The sequence below is a fragment of the Narcine bancroftii genome, chromosome 5 (genome assembly GCF_036971445.1).
Source record: "Narcine bancroftii isolate sNarBan1 chromosome 5, sNarBan1.hap1, whole genome shotgun sequence".
NCBI classification, from domain to species: Eukaryota; Metazoa; Chordata; class Chondrichthyes; order Torpediniformes; family Narcinidae; genus Narcine; species Narcine bancroftii.
This window is the reverse complement of record NC_091473.1, coordinates 204,406,246-204,424,111: the sequence shown is the minus strand read 5'-3', so window position 1 is coordinate 204,424,111 and position 17,866 is coordinate 204,406,246. Positions and strand designations below refer to the sequence as shown.

Genomic DNA, 17,866 nt, shown 5'->3' with positions numbered 1-17,866 from the left:
ATCTTGGTATAGGAGGCGCGATCCTCCCACCCTGTCCGCGGCGAGGGGCGGTAGCCATATTTGTAAAGGATGTATACAAACAAAAGCCTCCCCCACCCCACACAGATGCTGCACGACGTGCTGGAGAAGCTCCCAGGTCACGCAGCAGCCATAGGACAATGAACGACTCGGGTCAGAGCAAAGGACCCCGTCATGCGCCTGCGCAATAACCGCGCGCCCATCTTAATAATGGGTAGTTTGTGGCGACATTAAACTTGTGGGGTCGGCCATCATCATCAAGGGAATATGAAGAGCATGCGTCCTAGCTTCTGTTGGCCATCTTGGTATGGACAATGTGGAATTGAGGGCCGGCCATCTTGGTATGGACAATGTGGAAATGGGAGCTGGCCATCTTGGTATGGACAATGTGGAAATGGGAGCTGGCCATCTTGGTATGGACAATGTGGAATTGAGGGCCGGCCATCTTGGTATGGACAATGTGGAAATGGGAGCTGGCCATCTTGGTATGGACAATGTGGAATTGAGGGCCGGCCATCTTGGTATGGACAATGTGGAAATGGGAGCTGGCCATCTTGGTATGGACAATGTGGAAATGGGAGCTGGCCATCTTGGTATGGACAATGTGGAATTGAGGGCCGGCCATCTTGGTATGGACAATGTGGAAATGGGAGCTGGCCATCTTGGTATGGACAATGTGGAATTGAGGGCCGGCCATCTTGGTAAAGGATTATTGAGTTTGTCCTAATCATTAATGGACCTTGCTCAGGCAAGTGATCCACTCTATCATTAGGGATGGAGAGTGGGGAAGGGTACTCAATTAAACACTTGTGGTGCTTGCAGGAGCTAAAGGAAATCACTGCTACCACACCGATGGTCGTTAACAACAGTTTTTATTCAAATTCAGCACCCTCCTTTAAGGGCAGCATAAGCTCAGTCACCTGGTGCATTGTGACATCATAATCGCTGCCCAGGGTGTGCGCTGGAAGGGATGCTGGAGTCAGAGAGAAACCTCTGATGATGCCATTTCCCCATGGCTGCCCTGCCACATGGCGATACAAGCTGGGCCAGTTCGCCATGAAGAAGTGTGCCGCCATACACTGACCATTATTCCACACAACAAAGTGAATCTGCAAGGCATGAGTGCTTTTCTTTAGAGAGTAGTGGGCCACAGGCTGTCAGTGTGGAAGGTCAACGTGGTCAAAATGGGCTGAAGGGCCAGGTTTGGTGCTGCACTGCACAATCTTCCCATTGTACCATCCATTTTTGAGACCCACCTGATCTTCATTGGAGGGATGGCTGTAGAAGGGTCCTCTTTGAGGCAGCACAGGGGCAACTGTGAAGGGCCCAGGCCTTCCCAACCAAATGGCATGAACATTAATTTCTCCAGTGTCTGTCAGGCCCCTCCTTTCCCTGTCCCATCTCCCTTTCCTTCAGTTCTCCACCCCCTTCCCTCTCCATTCAGAGAGCTGCTCCCTCCCCCTATTATTTCTCAGTTCCCCCCCTTCTGCCCTCCTACCCTATCCTCCTGTTGACCTGGACTCCTGTCCTTTTCCCCCTCTCCCCCTCCCCCCACCTTTTTATTGAGGTGCCTGCCTGATTTCTGCTCTCATCTTGATGAAGGGCTCAGCCAGAATGGTTGGATATATATACCTTTGCTTCCTATCGACAATGCGTGGCCTGCTGACTTTCTCAAGCAATCACAGTATCTACAGACTTTCTTGTTTCAATCAGTCACCTCCACTTTGGGATCTGGGGAGATTTGACCCATCGTCAAATGTACTGTGGAAGGTACCCCGACAGCCTGTTTTGGAAATTCAAGTGCCCAGGATTGCAGAAGGCTGCAGAAATTTAAAATTATTAGGGTGATATTGTAGATGGATTAATGCAAGCAGACCTTTACCGCTGAGACGAGGGCGAGAGGACACGGGTTAAGAGTGCGATGCTTAAAGGGGAACTTCTTCACACAGAGAGCGGTGGGAGTGTGGAACGAGCTGCCAGCTCAGGTGGTGAATCCATTCTGCCAGTTCGGAAATACTTGGATAACTACGTGGGTGTAGAGGGCTATGATCCAGGTGCACGTCAATGGGACCAGGTAGGAAATATAGTTCTAGATGGGCCGAAGGGCCTAGTTCTCTGCTGGGGTGTCATAGGTTTCTAAAGTGGCCCTAGGATGATGTGGGTCCTGACCTCCTGTGTCTCGAAGATGTGAGACACTGCCTCAAGAAGGCAGCCGATGGTATGAAGGACCCCCATTGCCCTGGGCACAATCTCCTCCCCCCTCCATCTTTACATTCAGATGCCTGCCTGCTTTTGCTCACACCTAACCAGGAGCCCAGCTCCCAAACATTTAACTTTAAATGCAGACACAGTAACAAGCCATTTCGGCCCATCAGCCATTAACCTCAATTACACCCAATCAACCTACAACCCCCGGTACATTTTCAAGGGTGGGAGGAAACCGGAGCCCCCGGGGAAACCCACACGGACACAGGGAGAGGGTTCAAACTCCTGACACACAGCACAGGATTTGAACCCCATGGGTGGTGTTGTAAGGCCGTTGGGCTACCTACTGCCCCAACCTGATTGGAGCCAATCAAACCAGGACAGGATTTACCCTGTCAATGGCAGGGAAGGAGCAGAGGGGCCCAGGGCGCAAGTACGTCACTCTTTATGGTCCACAGCACAGGTAGAGTAGCGGAGCACTTTTGGATGCTCGCCATTGTTGGTTGCGGCAATGAACTGGGATGTCCTTTCGAAGTCCCACAAGGCCATGTCTGGAATACTGTGTGTCTGTTTTGGCCACCAAGCTACAGTGCCCTCCATAATGTTTGGGGCAAAGGCACTTTTGCTCCTGTGCTCCATGGTTTTAAATTTATAATCAAGCAATCCACACGTGATTAAAGTGCATTTGTAGACATTTTGGAAATTTGACCATGTGGAAATTACAGTATATTTTGACAGTCCCATCATAATGTTTGCAGGAGGCATTAAGGGGCTTTAAGGGACATCAAACTAGCCGTGTGACTTCAATACGGGATTCAGGCTCTTAAAAGGTTGTGCAGGTGATGAAGAGTGAATACATTTGATTTGGCCTCATGTGGTTATTTCGTTGTGTCCACTGCGATTCCAGTAGCCACCCCGACAAGTCCAAAAATGTATTTTGGGACAAATGTGGACTCTGCAGCCATCGCTGTGAACCTGCTGCCTTTCTGGACAGCTGAGGCTGAACTGTGGTTCCAACAGGCTGAAGCTCAATTTCACCTTCACAAAGTCGAGTTGGACATCACTCGTTATCACCATCTTATCAGTGCCCTGGACCAGGCCATCACTAAAGGGATTGGTGACTTCCTACGGGATCCACCACATACCAGTAAATATGATGCTTTAAAACCACTTTTATTACATGTATATGGTATGTCCTGTAGGGAAAGGGGAGCCAAGCTGCGACATCCCGATGGGTTGGGAGATCGCGCCCCTTCAGAACTAATAGGTGAAATGCTGTTCCTGGCAGTTGGCGAAAGGCCCAATATGTTATTCAAGCAGCTCTTTTAGAGCAAATGCCAGATGAGATTAGCTTCTTGTTATCCAAGTGTTCATTTGAAGACCAAAGGGCTGTAACGGTGGAAGCAGACATTCTATGGCTGGCTAAAAAGCACAGCAAGGAAAGACAAATCTGCACAACCAACCCCTCCAATATTGACCCCGTGTCACACTCTAGTGCTCTTAGCACATCACTCCCTACAAGCAGGCAACACCCCAATTCAAGCAAGCAGCCTGTGGACACCTCATCTTGGAGTTATTACCACAGGCATTGGGGAGTAAATGTCCGCAAGTGCCTTCCACCCTGCCCGTTTGTGGGAAATGCCCAGGCCAACCACCAGTAAAGGCTGAGGCAGTTGGCAAGAAATCTGCAAGCCTACTGTATGTATGGGACCAGTGAAAATTTCTGGTGGACACAGGTTCAGAAGTTAGTGTATTTCCACCTACTGGTTCTGACACACACCATCCTATCCCAGACCTGCAACTACAAGCAGTTAACAGTCCAACATTCTGACCTTTGGCACCAGGAAGATGAATGTCAAGTTTGAGAATCATCTCTACACTTGGCCATTCATTATAGCAGGAGTATCCTCTCCTTTGCTTGGTGCAGATTTTCTTCGGGCTCATTCATTCCTCATCAACTTAAAAGGGCATCAGCTAATAGATGGAACTACTTTTCAGACCATTCCTCTGGCAGACGCCTCTCCCCCTGCTCTGCACCTCCAAACATTAAGTAAACCAGTAGATGAATTCTCCAAGCTGATGGAAGATTTCCCTGAGATTACTATTCTACAATTTTGTGGCTCCACTGCAAAGCTCAGTATTACTCATCGAATTCCTATCCATGCTAAATCATGCCACTTACCTCCAGAGAAGCTGCGTTTAGCCAAGGAAAAGTTTGCCAAGATGGAGGAACTGGGCATAATTCGACAATCCCGGGCATCTCCACTACATATGGTCCCGAAACACAATGGAGGGTGGCAACCACATGGAGATTACAGGTGGGTTAACGATGCCACCATCCTGGATCGTTATCCAATACCTCATATTCAGGATTTCTACGCTAATCTGCATGGAGTGAAGATCTTCTCCAAAATAGACTTGGTGCGTAGCTATCACCAAGTACCAGTAGAGCCAGAAGACATTCCAAAAACAGCAATAATTACCCCCTTTGGGTTGTTTGAATTTTTATGAATGCCATTGGGATTAAAGAATGCCCCTCAATCATTTCAACGGGTGATGGATGCTATAGGATGTGGTATGACCAATGTTTTCATTTACCTCGATGACATTTTAGTGGCCAGTGGGACTAAGGAAGAACATTTGGAACATCTTGATACACTTTTTATTAGTCTTCAAAACTTTGGACCGACCATCAATCCAGATAAATGTGTTTTTGGACATTATTGATTTCTTGGGGCACACGATTGTTCAGGAGGACGGGACCCTGCTGCCATCCAAAGCTGAGGCCATTACCAAATACTCAAGACCTGCTGCGGTTAAAAGCCTGCAGGAATTCTTGGGAATGGCGAATTTTTACTGTCGTTTTCTTCCAGGAGCAGCTCATATCATGAAGCCTCTTCAATTTCCCATCTGAAAATGCCAGAACTATCCACTGGACTGAAGAGGGAAACCATGCCTTCTTGAAGATGAAAGGTTTGCTGCCTAATGCCACTGTGCTCTAAAACCGCCTTGTGTGGTTATTCCGTAGTGTCCTCTGTGACTCCAGTGGCCACAGTATGTATATTAGTCACGTTCAGTACTTTGTGGCATATCCCTTGCCTGCAATGACTGCTCCAAGTCTGTGATTCAGAGACATCATCAGGTGCTGAGCCCCTTCTCTGCAGCCCCTGCTTGTTTTAGAGGCTCGTCCCCTTACATTTTTTCTTCAGTACATGGAAAACATGCTCAGTTGGATTTGGATCAGGTGACCAACTTGGCCATTCAAGCTCTCTTGTAACCAATTAAACATAACCGAGTATTCCCAACCCCCAGTGAAGCCAAATGTCCCAGACATTATGGTGCTTAACCAAATGTGATAGGGCTCAATCATTTGGAATACAACTTAAGTCGTGGGCCAAACTAAATATTTATTGAAAATTTTCAACAACATCTGCATGTTTTCTCTTCTTTCAACATATGTAATGTTAAACTTTTTCTTATTAAAGTAAATGTTTAATAGTAGTTTTGGTTAAACTCTTTCCAGAAGAAGCAATAACAAATGAGAAATAAAATATTCAATAAATAATATTTCTCTATAGCCTTTAAGCTCCTTTTAAATGTATTTTTTTCACAAGCCAACAAGTCAAAAAAATAACAACTTGCTTCAATGAAAATCCAATCTTTCAACTATGAACAGTCCAAAGTTAACCAAAGAAAATATTAATCCAAGCTTAGCTTGCCACATTGTGATTTACTCTGATGCACCTGGGTCTAAACCAGATACTTGGCATCTCTTCTTAGATGCAAGTTCATCAAACTCTGGGGTCAGAGTTTGCCTCCCACCTGTCTTGAAAGGTCCTGTTTTGTGTCTTTTGTTTGGCCATTTTTCGTAAGGGGTTTATTACACGTGAGTTGGGCGTAAAGTAAAGAGAGGAGGTGGGGACGATTAGCGGGCTGACGCCAATGCATTTGCAAAGCATTCTGGGATTTGTAGTATTAGCTGTGCATGCGCTATACTGGCGCGGCGGCCAGTGGGCCAGCTCTGATACATATTTGATATGATCTTGCGGGCCAAATATAATTATATCACGGGCCAAATTTGGCCCGCAGGTCTGAGTTTGACATGTGTGCCCTAAACGAACAGGAGGTTGAGAGGGGATCTTATCATGAACAATTTAAACAATGAGGGGCAATGTCAACTGTCTGTTTCCTGGAATGGGAGAACCACAGACAAGAAAGGGCTCGTCAGGGTGGGAGGGTGATTTAGAAGAGATGGTTTTTAAACTCAGAGGTTGAAGGGGTCATGGATTTAGCTACCACACAAAATTGTGGAGGCAGGCCCAACAGTTTCCTTGGATAGAATGAAGAAACCCACAGTACAGTACAGGCCATTCAGCCTGCATTGCTGTGCTAACCTAATTACATACTCTAATCACTGCAGAGAATTTCATGACTGCACAACCCTCCATTTCTCTCTGTTCCATGCATCTATCTAATCATCTCTTGAAATACCCCATTGTACCTGCCCCCACCACTGCTCCATGAATCCACCACTCTCTGTGTGAAGCACTTACCTCTAACACCAGACCCCCCCCCCCCTGTACTTACTCCCAAACACCTTAAAACTCTGCCCCCTCATGTCAGCCCTTTCAGCCCTGGGTGGGGGGGGGGGGGGGGAGAACCCCCATCCATCCACACGATCAATGCCTCTCATCATCTTGTTCACCTCCATCAGGTCACTCCAAAAGACCAAGTTCACTCAACATCCCCTCACAAGATACCCTCCTCAGTCCAGGCAACATCTGTGTGAATCTCTGTACCATCCACATCCTTCCTGGGGTGAGGTGGCCAGAACTGAACACAACATTCCCAGTGGGATCTAACTAAGGTCTAATACAGCTGTAACATTACCTCACAGCTCTTGAACTTGATCCCATGGTGAACAAAGGCCAACGCACCATGATACCTTCGTAACAACATTGTTAAAATTATGAACACAGACCCCAAGGTTTCTCGGTCCATCCACACTGCTCGTTGTTCTCCCATTGACATTGTTTTCTGCCTTTAAATTTGTCTGACCAGAATGAACCACCTCGCACCTTTCTGAGTTAAATTCCATCCGCTGCTCAGCCCAGCTCTGCATCCTATCAATGTCCCTCTGTAACCTCAGACAACTTAGATTGAGGGTTGAGGGGGGAGTGGGAATGGAGGGGTAGGGGGCCAACACAACAGGGTACAACTTCAAGACTGAACTGAGTCCACTTGGAACAGAAGCGCAGAGAAATTTCTTTTGCCAGAGGGTTACAAGCCCAGAGGACCCATAAACCAGCAGCAATAGATATTCACCAAGCCAAATGGTTACTTAAACAAAAGTTGCTTTTAATTATCTTCAAACATGAAAACAGAATCACATTTTAACTTATCACTATTAACTTAACTAACCTAACTTAACCCCCTTCTAATTCTAAGTGCACATGTATGTAATGTGTGTGTAAGTTCAGAAAAGTTCTTTGATATACAGTCCAATCTCACTACTCATTCCTCCAAATTTACTGGTTGCAGGTAGTTCTTATACAGTGCACAGAATTTAACATTTAACCAGGCTTTGGTGTTTGAAAAGTAAATGGTTACCGCTCAGGAAGGTTCTTGTTGGTTTTCAGAGAGAGATTTGTTGTTTTCTCTGGATATCCACAACTGATTTCTTTTTAAAAATCAGCCACTTCAGTGTCTTGCTAAAGAAACTTACCCCATCAGGATTCTCCAGATGATAACCTCTTTCTTTCAGGTCACCACAAAGTTTATTTTTGTTTCTCTATTTCAAGTGAAATATTAGGCAGCCAGTCCTCTCCTCTTGCATGAACCACAAGGTCTTTGACCAGGCTGAACTAAGCACTCACAACCCATCTTCCAAATGGGGTTTTCCACAAGCTTGCCAGCTTGTCCTGTTCCAGTCCCAGCTGCTGCTGCTGACTGCAAAACTGCAGAACTGAATTACCTCTCACAGAAAAAAACCTGTTAAACTCTCTCTCTGAGAAAAGCCTGTTTGACACTCTCTGCTTGCAAAAACCACATGACCCTCTTAGAACAGCAAGCTGCATTCCAGGCAGCCTGTGGCTCCGAACTACTCCTCTGATCTCCTTCACTCCCCAAAGCTTTTGCAAAGGGCCCCAGGAGCCACCCTGTCTGGCTTGAGTAGAGCTCCAGTATTTTAAATGAGATCTGTTTTGAAGTGTTTGTATGTGGCCTACACTAAAAATCCAACCCCAATTTATCTCCCCAAAACATACACAATACAAACACAACATAATCTGTCACAATGGTAAACCTGTGGAGTTTGTTGCCAGTGACAATGGGCATCTTTGTCTACTAGATTTGGTAAGTAGGAAAGTTGAAGAGATTTGTCCATTGGTCACAACCTTTGCCTTGGGTGCTTAATCCAATTTCAAAAAGTTGGCCCTAACCCCACCTTCTTCAACACTTTAAATGAAAATTCCCACTCCAGTCTATCAAAACCCTTCTTTGCATCCAGGGAAACAGCCAATCTCCTCTCATTTCTGATTTGTGCCAGATGCATTACACTCAACAGTCTGCCAATGTTGTCCACTGCTTGGCTCTCCTGCACAAAGCCTGTCGTCTTTATTTATGAATTTTGGTAAATACAATGCCAACCTGTTTCCAGGACCTTGGCAAGTATCTTATAATCAGTATTCACCTGGGAAATTGGTCTATAAGGAGGTAAAAGTTCATCTTTACCCTTCTTTAAGATCGTTGTGACAATCACCATTGTGAAAGATTCCAGGAGGGTCCGTGTTTCCTTTGCCTGGTTTATTACCTCTACATACAGAAGCATTAGTAAATCCTTAAATTCACAATAGAACTCAGGTGGGAATCTGTCCTCCCCTGGAGACTTGCCAGCTTGTAGCACACTCAATGCTTTCCCCAGCTCTTCCTCTGTAAGGTCTAATTTCTCCTGCTCCTCCAAGTTTAAGTGTGGGAGATTTAATCTGGCCAGAAACTCATCCATTCAATTAGAATCTGCAGTCAATTCAGATTTGTTCAATCCTTCATAAAATTCTCTTAAGGTCTCATTAATTTCCTTTGGTTTATATGAGATCTGGCTATTCTCTGTTTGTATTGCCTTGATTGTTTTAGAGGCTTGTCTACCCTTTACTGTCAGGTGAGGACCTTGTGAGTTATTTCCCCCAACTCAATAATTTTCCATCGACTTTGTAAGGGCCATCTCCATACTAAATGTTTGAAGTGTATTATTTTCCAATTTATTGTTTGTAAGAGCTCGATAGTGGTTCTCTGAGCCTGATTTCTGAAAATCCTTCTCTAATTGGGTAACGTCCTTCACTAATTCCTCCACCTCCCTCATATAATTTTTCTTGACCATCTTTGTGTACTCAATTATCTGGCCCCTCAAGTATGCCTTAGGGATGTCCAACAGAAGGAATTTACCTGGAGTAGAGGGGCAGTTGGCCTCACAAAACAAGGCTATTTTGGCTCTTTATGAAACTATAAAACTCCAGCTTTTTTTAACAACAGTGTTAAGATGCCACCTGTATGCTGTGTCCTGTTTATCTGGCATTTCTATAGTCAAATCCAGGGCGGGAATGGTCCAAGAAAAGCCTTACCCCACACTCGGCTTCCATGATCCTATCCTCTATATGGGCTGAAGCCAAAAAATAGTCTATAGTCTATTCTAGAGTAGGAGTCATGTTGCTTTGAGTGCTTTTTCCAGCACACATCTATCAAATTCAGCTCTTTCATGCAGTCAATGGTGGCTTTTGCCACCCTGGTCTTAGTTATTAGTTTTGTGGACTTATCCAGCACCGGATCCAGACAGAGTCACCCCCCCCCCATTAGAATATTTTCATTTGCCTCTGCCAATTGTAGGGAAATGTCTTGTATAAATTTTTCACAAGGGTCCAGGATTCTGAATATATCTGACAGTGCACCATAATAAATCTTCCTGTTTTGTCTGTAATCACCCTCTGCACCAGAATACTCTTCCCCACTAGAATTGCTACCTCCCTTGCCTTTGAGCCAAACAAGGAGGATATGATCTGACCTATCCATCCCCTTTTTAGCTTCTGAATGCATCTCTTGGAGGAAATCCAGATCTATCCCCATCTTTTTAATATATGCCAAGACCCTTTTTCGTTTCATCGGTCTGTTTAAGCTTTTAACGTTAAAAATAGCATACTTTACACTTTTAGCCATTATACCAGGGCTCCCTCCCCAAATGTTTTCCCTCCATCTCCATGCCCCCACAGACCCAATCTCTTACCATCTGCTCATTGCTCCACTCCATCTGAGCTGTGACAGGCCCTGGGGAAAAAAAAGATGCCACAAACCCATTCACCCACATCACAGCATACATCCCCACTGACCACCATATCCCTCCAAATAATAAAAGGGAACACATACCCCACACACAAGCCTCAACTGCCCTCTGCTCACATCTCTGGTGGTCACTCTCCTCCTCTCACCGCTATTACTCCATACCATGCAGTCACCATGACTCTCCATTCTCACCCTCCACCCATCCAGTCCCAGACCCCCCCAAGACCCTTACATATAACATCTTTTATCATCATTTTTTTTAAATAAAAAAAACAGCCAAAAGCCCATTCATTATATAACACAGAAATCCAAGTCCTCCCAGACTATCAGTTTTCATAATTTTTAAGTCTTGTTGCCTCTTTATTCTTTTCCACTTGGTCCACTACTTAGTGCCAGCAGGGTATTTATAAACTGACGTGCTTTCTGTAAAAAAATTTCTTCCCCCCCCACCCCCCGCAACATAATTTTCAGGGTAGTGCGATGACATAGAACACAATCATAGCCCTTTTTGGTTGACCAATTCAGTCTTTCTGCTTCTTGAACAGAGCTGCACTAATATCTGGATAAAAGAACCCTTTCAACTCCAGAGAGCTCCCCTCTGAATTGCCCATTTTGCCACCGCTCCTAATATTTTTTCACAAACTTGAAAATATTTTAAATTTATAAGGATGGACCGGGGTCTTTGTCCAAGTCCTGGTTTAGGGATTGGGGCTCTAAAGGCTCTTTCTATTTTAATGGGGGTTCCCAGCACCTCCTTTCCTAGTGCTTCATGGATCCATTTAGTTAGGAACTCTGTAAGATTCCCCCCCCCCCCCCCCCCCAGGAGTCTTGTCAATCCCAGTATTTTAATGTTGCAGCTTTTTGGCGGAGTCCAGCTTCTCCCATACCTCATCTCTTCCTTTAAGGAGACCTTCAATGTCTTGCTCCATCGTGGCAATTCTATCCTCCCCTGCACCCATTCTCTCCTCTACCTCTGTCCCCCTGCCTGTTATATTCACCGCCCCTCCATCCGGTCTAATTTTTCTGACCTGTCTCTAGCCCTTCTGTCCATTACCCTCTCCAACCTATTTTCCATTTGGGTCAGAGTCTGTAAAATGTCTCTTAAGGATCCAGTCCCCCCTCAACCACTGCCATCACTCTCGCCCCGCCGACTGTAATCTCCGACTCAACAGCCCTCAGGATCGCCGTGATCACTGTCTCGGTCGACCTTCTCCACATCCTCGGAGCTCATTAGTCCCAAGCTCATGCTGGCCCCACTCGAGCCCGCTGATCCCTGATGCAATGCACCGCCAGTGGTCCCCGGCCATCGGGGAGACCACTGCTCGGTGCGCGAACTGCAAGGGAGAGGCAGCTGTCCACCTGCACTCCCGTTCACCTGGTCCAAGGCTCTCACCGCCTTCTCTGCTCCAGGCACAGCCTGTTTGTGGAACGCCCGTTGGTACTGAGGTCAGGGGGGGAGGAGTTTGCGTTCTTCTCGATGGCTCTCGGGTCAGCACCGCCATTACTCGCGACACGAGGCACCCACTTGCCTCAGACCCTTGTCGGGCCGCCCATTTCCACACTGTACTTTTGCTTTTTTTTTGTTGATTGAAGCTTCCTCATCCTCCTCTTGTATTCAAACAGGATTTTGCTTTGTCTTGGAGTTTGGATTTTTAATGCTGTGTCGTGGTCTAGGTCTGGAAGCTCTTAGACTCTCACCATCACGTCACCTCCGAAAACCCATGCTCTTGACCATAGACACTGCTGTGTACGTCTCCATTCCTTCCCCATTGCGTGTCTTAGATGGGAAGGCCCTTGCAATACTCCCGGTTAGAGAGACCAGACCCGTGCACTATACTCCCGATCGGAGACCAGACCTGTGCATGATACTCCCGGTCAGAGAGACCAGACCCGTGCTACTGGGGACCATCTCAGATGGGGACCCCTGTATAATCTGAGTAACATGTCCCCACTCCCTCCATCACAGATCTACCACTCCTTAAGTGAAGATATCAGGCATAATAATCCAGATGCTGTCTCACCCTGTATAATTGGACCAAGGGTCTCCACACACTCCACTGCAAGCCTTAGGTGGGGAAAGCAGAACCATGTGCGATTCTCCCGGTTATGGTCTCACCAGGACCCCTTTACGATTGGAGTTAAATGTTTCCACTCCCTCCCCCCTTCCATCAGGAGTCTAAGGTAGGGAATTCAAACCCCACGCACGCAACTGTCTCATGGGAATCCTTGTCCAAAAAGGAGCGGGACATCCCTACTCGTGACACTGACTCCTTCTCTCATGGGGGGGGGGGGGGGGGGAAGAATGAGGGCAGGAAGAATCAAGGTGGCAGAATGGACCCTCATCTCCCAAAGACCAACTCCCAACGGAACGGACAGCACAGAGATCGAAGCAGGAGGCAAAAGCATCAGAAAACAGGAACGGAGGCAGCAGCAGAACATGAATCGGTTTAATGGCTCGTCTCTCCCACCTCAGCAGTGAAGGTATGTGGGATCCTGCCCGCACCCCTGGCCCTTCCCCTGTCTACAATCCCTTCACGCACAGTATCAAGAACAGGCCACGCTGCCCACTCCTAGCACCCCAGAGGAACTTTCGATGGGGGTGTCTGTGTTTGCTTCCAGGCCTCAGGGTGGGGGGTGGGACAGAGGTGGGAGGGTTGACATGCAGAGACAGTGCCAATGCCCAGAAGGATTTCAGCATTGGCACAACTTAAACACACAAACCTAATCAGTGCAGACTCATTCTGGTCAATCCCCAAGGAGGCATGGGACAGGGAGGGGTGGGGCAGAGGAGGAAGAGAGGATGATGGGACAGGGGCAGGGAGGGCTGGGCTAAGGGGGAAGAGAGGAGGTAGGGCTGGGATGAATGGGGCAGAGAGGGGGATAGGGCAGGGATGAAGGCAGAGAGAGGGGTGGGTGGACTGGGGAGAGGTGGGGGGGGTGGGTGGACTGGGGAGAAGAGAGGGGTGGAGCGCCTGGCTGTGGGACTGTCCCATGAAGGAGGCACACATCACGGGAAAGGGGGTGAGTGGAGAAGCCTTGCCACCACTCCATCCCGCACACCCCTACACACCCCTCTGTCGACGAGGGGCGAGTTCGGTCATCGGGCCCCCCCTCTCAACGCGAGGACAAGGTGAAGCACCGACCCTCCCTGAATCTTGTAGTCGGCTGCCGTCTTCTCATCATTCCTGGTGGGGGAGAGGGAACAGCGTTAATTGGGCATCCTTTCTCATCCCTTTACCCACCCCATCCAGCTGTATCTGGCAGGGTCCGAGGCCCTGTACGTGATACAGGTCATCCTCACAAACACCATCCCCACCACTAAATGGTGTCTCCCCCACCCCTCTTGCCGCTCAACCCCCACCAGTCCTCCTTTGCTCCTGTTTGAGACTCCTGGCTGCTGGGTGAACCGCAACCACCTCTCCCTCACTGTGGTGACCCAGCAGTGAGAGCTGGTGCCCCAAGGCCAAGGAGACCCCTCCTTCTGTACCCCACTACCCCAGCAAGACCTGGGCTCTATCCCCTCCCCCCAGGGGAAACCTGGGTTCTGTCCCCACTCCAAGGGGAAACCCTGGATCCATTACCCCCCCCCCACCCTCCTCTTCCCTCCCCCCCAGTCCCAGGTCCCTCCTCTCTCTCTCCCCCCCCCACTCCTGTCCTGGGACCATCCTGCCTCCTCCCCCCCACTTCCAGGTCCTAGGACCTTCATCCTGCCTCCTCTATCCACTCCCAGGGCCCAGGACCCCTGTTCCTGGCAGAGGATGGGCTTCGGAGCTCGGTGGTGATCAAACCTGGGATGCCAGGAACAACTGGGCTGCACCTCTCTCAGACTGCCTTGGTGAGGGGACTGGGCCATGCACGGAGTGTGTGTCTTGGTGAGGGGGATCTGTTCTACTACTGATGGGTGGAGGGAGGAGCCGGGGGAGAATGGTGACAAGCCCAGATGCTGGCCAGCCTTTGACCCCACATCCCTCCCCCATCACTCACATCTGCTTGCCGCTGTAGATGAGGCGCTGCTGCTGGGGTGGTATCCCCTCCTTCTCCTCCACCCGCTCTTTGATCCTCTCCACCTGCTCCGCAGGGGTTGGGAGGAGGTGGGGAAGAAGATAAATTGGTCAATCCCCCTGCTTCATTCAGACGACACACTGTTACTGGCAGCCCGACCAGTGGCCCGACATGCTCCCACTTTCTGATGTTCCGCCCCCCCCCCACCCAAATCACACCGTCCAAGTTAGAAAAAGGCCATTCAGCCCACTTCCTCCATCCAGTTCTCCCATCCACACTGATCCCATTTCCCCCGTCATCAGGCCCTTGCCTTATCTAAATGCCTCTTAAACGGGGTGACCGGTGTCAAAAGCCCCCTTTTCCTCTGGGTGACAGCTCCCCACTTCAACCCCTCTCTATGTGGAGTGGGAGAAGAAGCTCACCCCTCAAACCCTTCCTTCAATCTCCTCCCATACAACACTGCAGCATTTGGGAATTTGAAGGTGGTGTACATGTTCATGGCAGGGTTCGTAGCATTCTAGAAGAACAAAGGGTCCTTGCGGCCAAATCCAAGGTGGCCGCACTGGTTGCTTGGAGGTTAAGAAGGGTTATGGTGTGAGACGTGAGGTAACGATCCAGCTTTGGTGAGACCACACTTGGAATTTTGTTCATTTGTGGTCATCTCATTACAGGATGAGGAGAGGAAGATTAAAGAAGACCCCAGGGGACACTTTCATCACACAGAGGGCAGTGGGTATGTGACGAGCTGGTAGAGGGGGCAATTACAACAGTTCAAGCACATTCGGACAGGGACACGGGCTGGACTCAGGCAAACAGGACCAGGTCAGGAGAGGCATCCTTGCTGTCACAAGGTGCTTTCAGGTGTCCTGAATGTAAAGCCACATAAAATACCCGAATGTGGCTGTCAGGAGGCCACCTGAAAGTGGAGAACCTGGCCCAGAGGAGCATTTACTTAACCCTCCAGCTCGGAGCACTCCCCCGAGGCACCTGAAAGCAGCAAGGTGCCTAGCAGAGGGCAGGCTGTTGACAGTCCCCTGCCGATTGCAGACAGTGTGGGGCAGGAGTCACCGTGCCGACACCTACCCTGGTGCAGGACTACAGGGCTGGAGAGGCCAGCGTGGGACTTCGGGCCCCTAATGTCCCGTGCCAGCCACTCCAGCCCTGTAGTCCCACACTGGGCACAATTTGGTGTAGGTTTATAGAGAATGAGGAAGTTAGTTGCAGTTAATCTTTCATATTGATTTTTGCATTCTGGAGAGTTCTACACGAGCATCTCTCAACCTTAAACCTGATAAACCAAAACCCGCAGAAATTCTCTCATAAATTATCATTGATCAAGAAGAAAGGATACATCAATAGGGAGTAATATTGCCCTCATGAAAACAAACCAACAACTGTTTTGTGGACGACAATTAAAGTTTCTTTCTTTTCCATTATTTTCATGTAGTGCTGCTACAAGATGTTTCATAAACAAGCCGTGACGACGGCCACAGTCCTTCCTCCCTCTTCCAAATTCTCAACCATTGTGACAGAAGGCAGCTGTGGCCGTCCCTGACGCAAAGGGAGATGGGGTCCAAACTGAAGGGTGGTCCCGGTCTGATAAGTGTAGTGGTGGGGGTGGTGTGGAGCAAGGGGCAGAGTCCCTTCACTCCCCTCCTGCTCCTCAATGGGAATTTTTTAAAAAGAATTCAGACACGGCACGGTAATAATAGGCCCTTCCAGCCCACCCTGCCCAAATACACCAAATCACCTATAAACCCACGCTCATTTCCAGCCGACACCTCACCTTGTCAGTGGGTTCAATGTCAATTTCGATCTCCTTCCCAGTCAGCGTCTGGAGGGAAAGCGAGAGGGTCAGACCAGCAGCCGCACCAAGCTCCCACCCACCTCTCCCTTCCTTTGTGGGATTGGATTATCTACTGGGGTCACAAGATATAGAAGTAGGCCCATCAGCCCAGGCTGCTCTGCCAATCAAATCATGAGCTGATCCATGCTCCCCACTCCCTGTAACCACTGATGCCCTGACTAATCAAATACTTCTAAATCTCTGCTGTAAATACACCCAACGCCTTCGCTTCTCCAGCCACCAGTGGCAACAAGTTCCACCAACTCATGACCTCTGGCTAAAGAAAATTTCCACATCTGTTTTAAATTGGTGTCCTTTTATCCTGAAGTTGTGCCCTCTTGACCTAGAATCCTCTACCAGGGGTGGGGGAGTATTTACAGGCAAGGATGGAGGAGGAGGGGGTTCAGCAGGTTTGGGGGGGGTGCTTATCTGCTGGAGGGGAAGGATGTTATCTGGGATAGAAGGCAGTACCCGCTGGAGGGAAAGGGTGCAGCGGCGAGTGAAGGAGGCTGTACGCATAAGGGTAAAGAGGGGCATCTGCAGGTGAGGGGATTCTGCAGAAGAGGTCTACTAGTGAGAATCAGAACTCCAGTTGGAGGTGGATATGTGTGGGACCACGAGGAGATAGCAATTCAAGGGAGAATTGATGGGTGGGTGAGAGGGTATCTGGAGGAGGAGGGGGGGAATATCAAGACGACCTGCAGAAGGGGCAATATCAGGGGAGTGACAGGGAATGGGAGGGAGTGGAAATACCAGGTGAGGGAGAATCAGGGGAGTGAGGACGGTATCTGCTGGACGAGAGAGCATCAGGTGAGTGGACATCTGCGGGAGGGTAATCAAGAGGGCGAGGGTCAATCTGCAGTAGGGGAAGAAGCAGGAAAGTGAGGGGAGAATGAGTGGAACAAATGGGGGGTGGTGGGTTTGAGGGTAGCACCGTCGGAGGGTGGGAGTCTGAATTGGGGGACAGGGAGGGGGAGGGGAGAATATGTATCTGCCAGGTGGGGAATGTGCATCTTCTGGGTCAGGGAGAGAGTATCAGCTGGGTGGGGGAAGGGGACGGATCTGCCGGGCGGGGGAAGGGGCCGTATTTGCCTGGCGTCCCTGGGCCCGGGACCCCTCTCACCTTCACTTTGATCAGCATCCTCGCCCCGCACTCTCTCCAGCTCCACTCACCACCAGCGTCGTCGCACTGAGCTCATCACATCCGGGTCGCACTGAGCTCATCACATCCGGGTCGCACTGAGCTCATCACATCCGGGTCGCACTGAGCTCATCACATTCGGGTCGCACTGAGCTCATCACATCCGGGTCGCACCTCCACCCCGCAGCCAATCCCCTGTCACTATCACCGAGACCTCAACCAATCAACCGCGGGTACCCGTCCCAATCTCAGCCAACCGCGATGCCTCGTCGTCCTCCAGCTTCGCATGACCAATCACATCACACCTCCGCCGTGCTACCCGTTCA

At 49.0% G+C, this 17,866-nt stretch overlaps 2 protein-coding genes across 3 annotated transcripts in view; one reads left to right on the top strand and one right to left on the bottom strand.

The window, feature by feature from the left end:
* The first annotated feature begins 193 nt into the window (after positions 1 to 193).
* The window catches only part of LOC138764620 (GMP reductase 2-like), a 70,017-nt gene continuing 52,344 nt past the window's right edge, over positions 194 to 17,866 (top strand). For both annotated transcript variants that reach the window (XR_011358230.1, XM_069940769.1), the window contains exon 1: positions 194 to 2,092. Coding sequence is in view for 1 of the 2 variants with exons in the window: in XM_069940769.1 (XP_069796870.1) it covers positions 1,940 to 2,092 (153 nt within the window). In the remaining variant the exon portion in view is untranslated. The remainder of the gene's footprint in view (positions 2,093 to 17,866) is intronic.
* LOC138764624 (NEDD8) lies at positions 12,985 to 17,626 on the bottom strand. The gene is made up of 4 exons (XM_069940775.1): positions 17,523 to 17,626; positions 16,340 to 16,387; positions 14,536 to 14,618; positions 12,985 to 13,736 (listed from the first exon to the last, which is right to left on the bottom strand). Exons 1-4 carry the CDS (start codon positions 17,538 to 17,540, stop codon positions 13,649 to 13,651), a joined length of 237 nt encoding a protein of 78 aa, XP_069796876.1. The 5' UTR covers positions 17,541 to 17,626; the 3' UTR covers positions 12,985 to 13,648.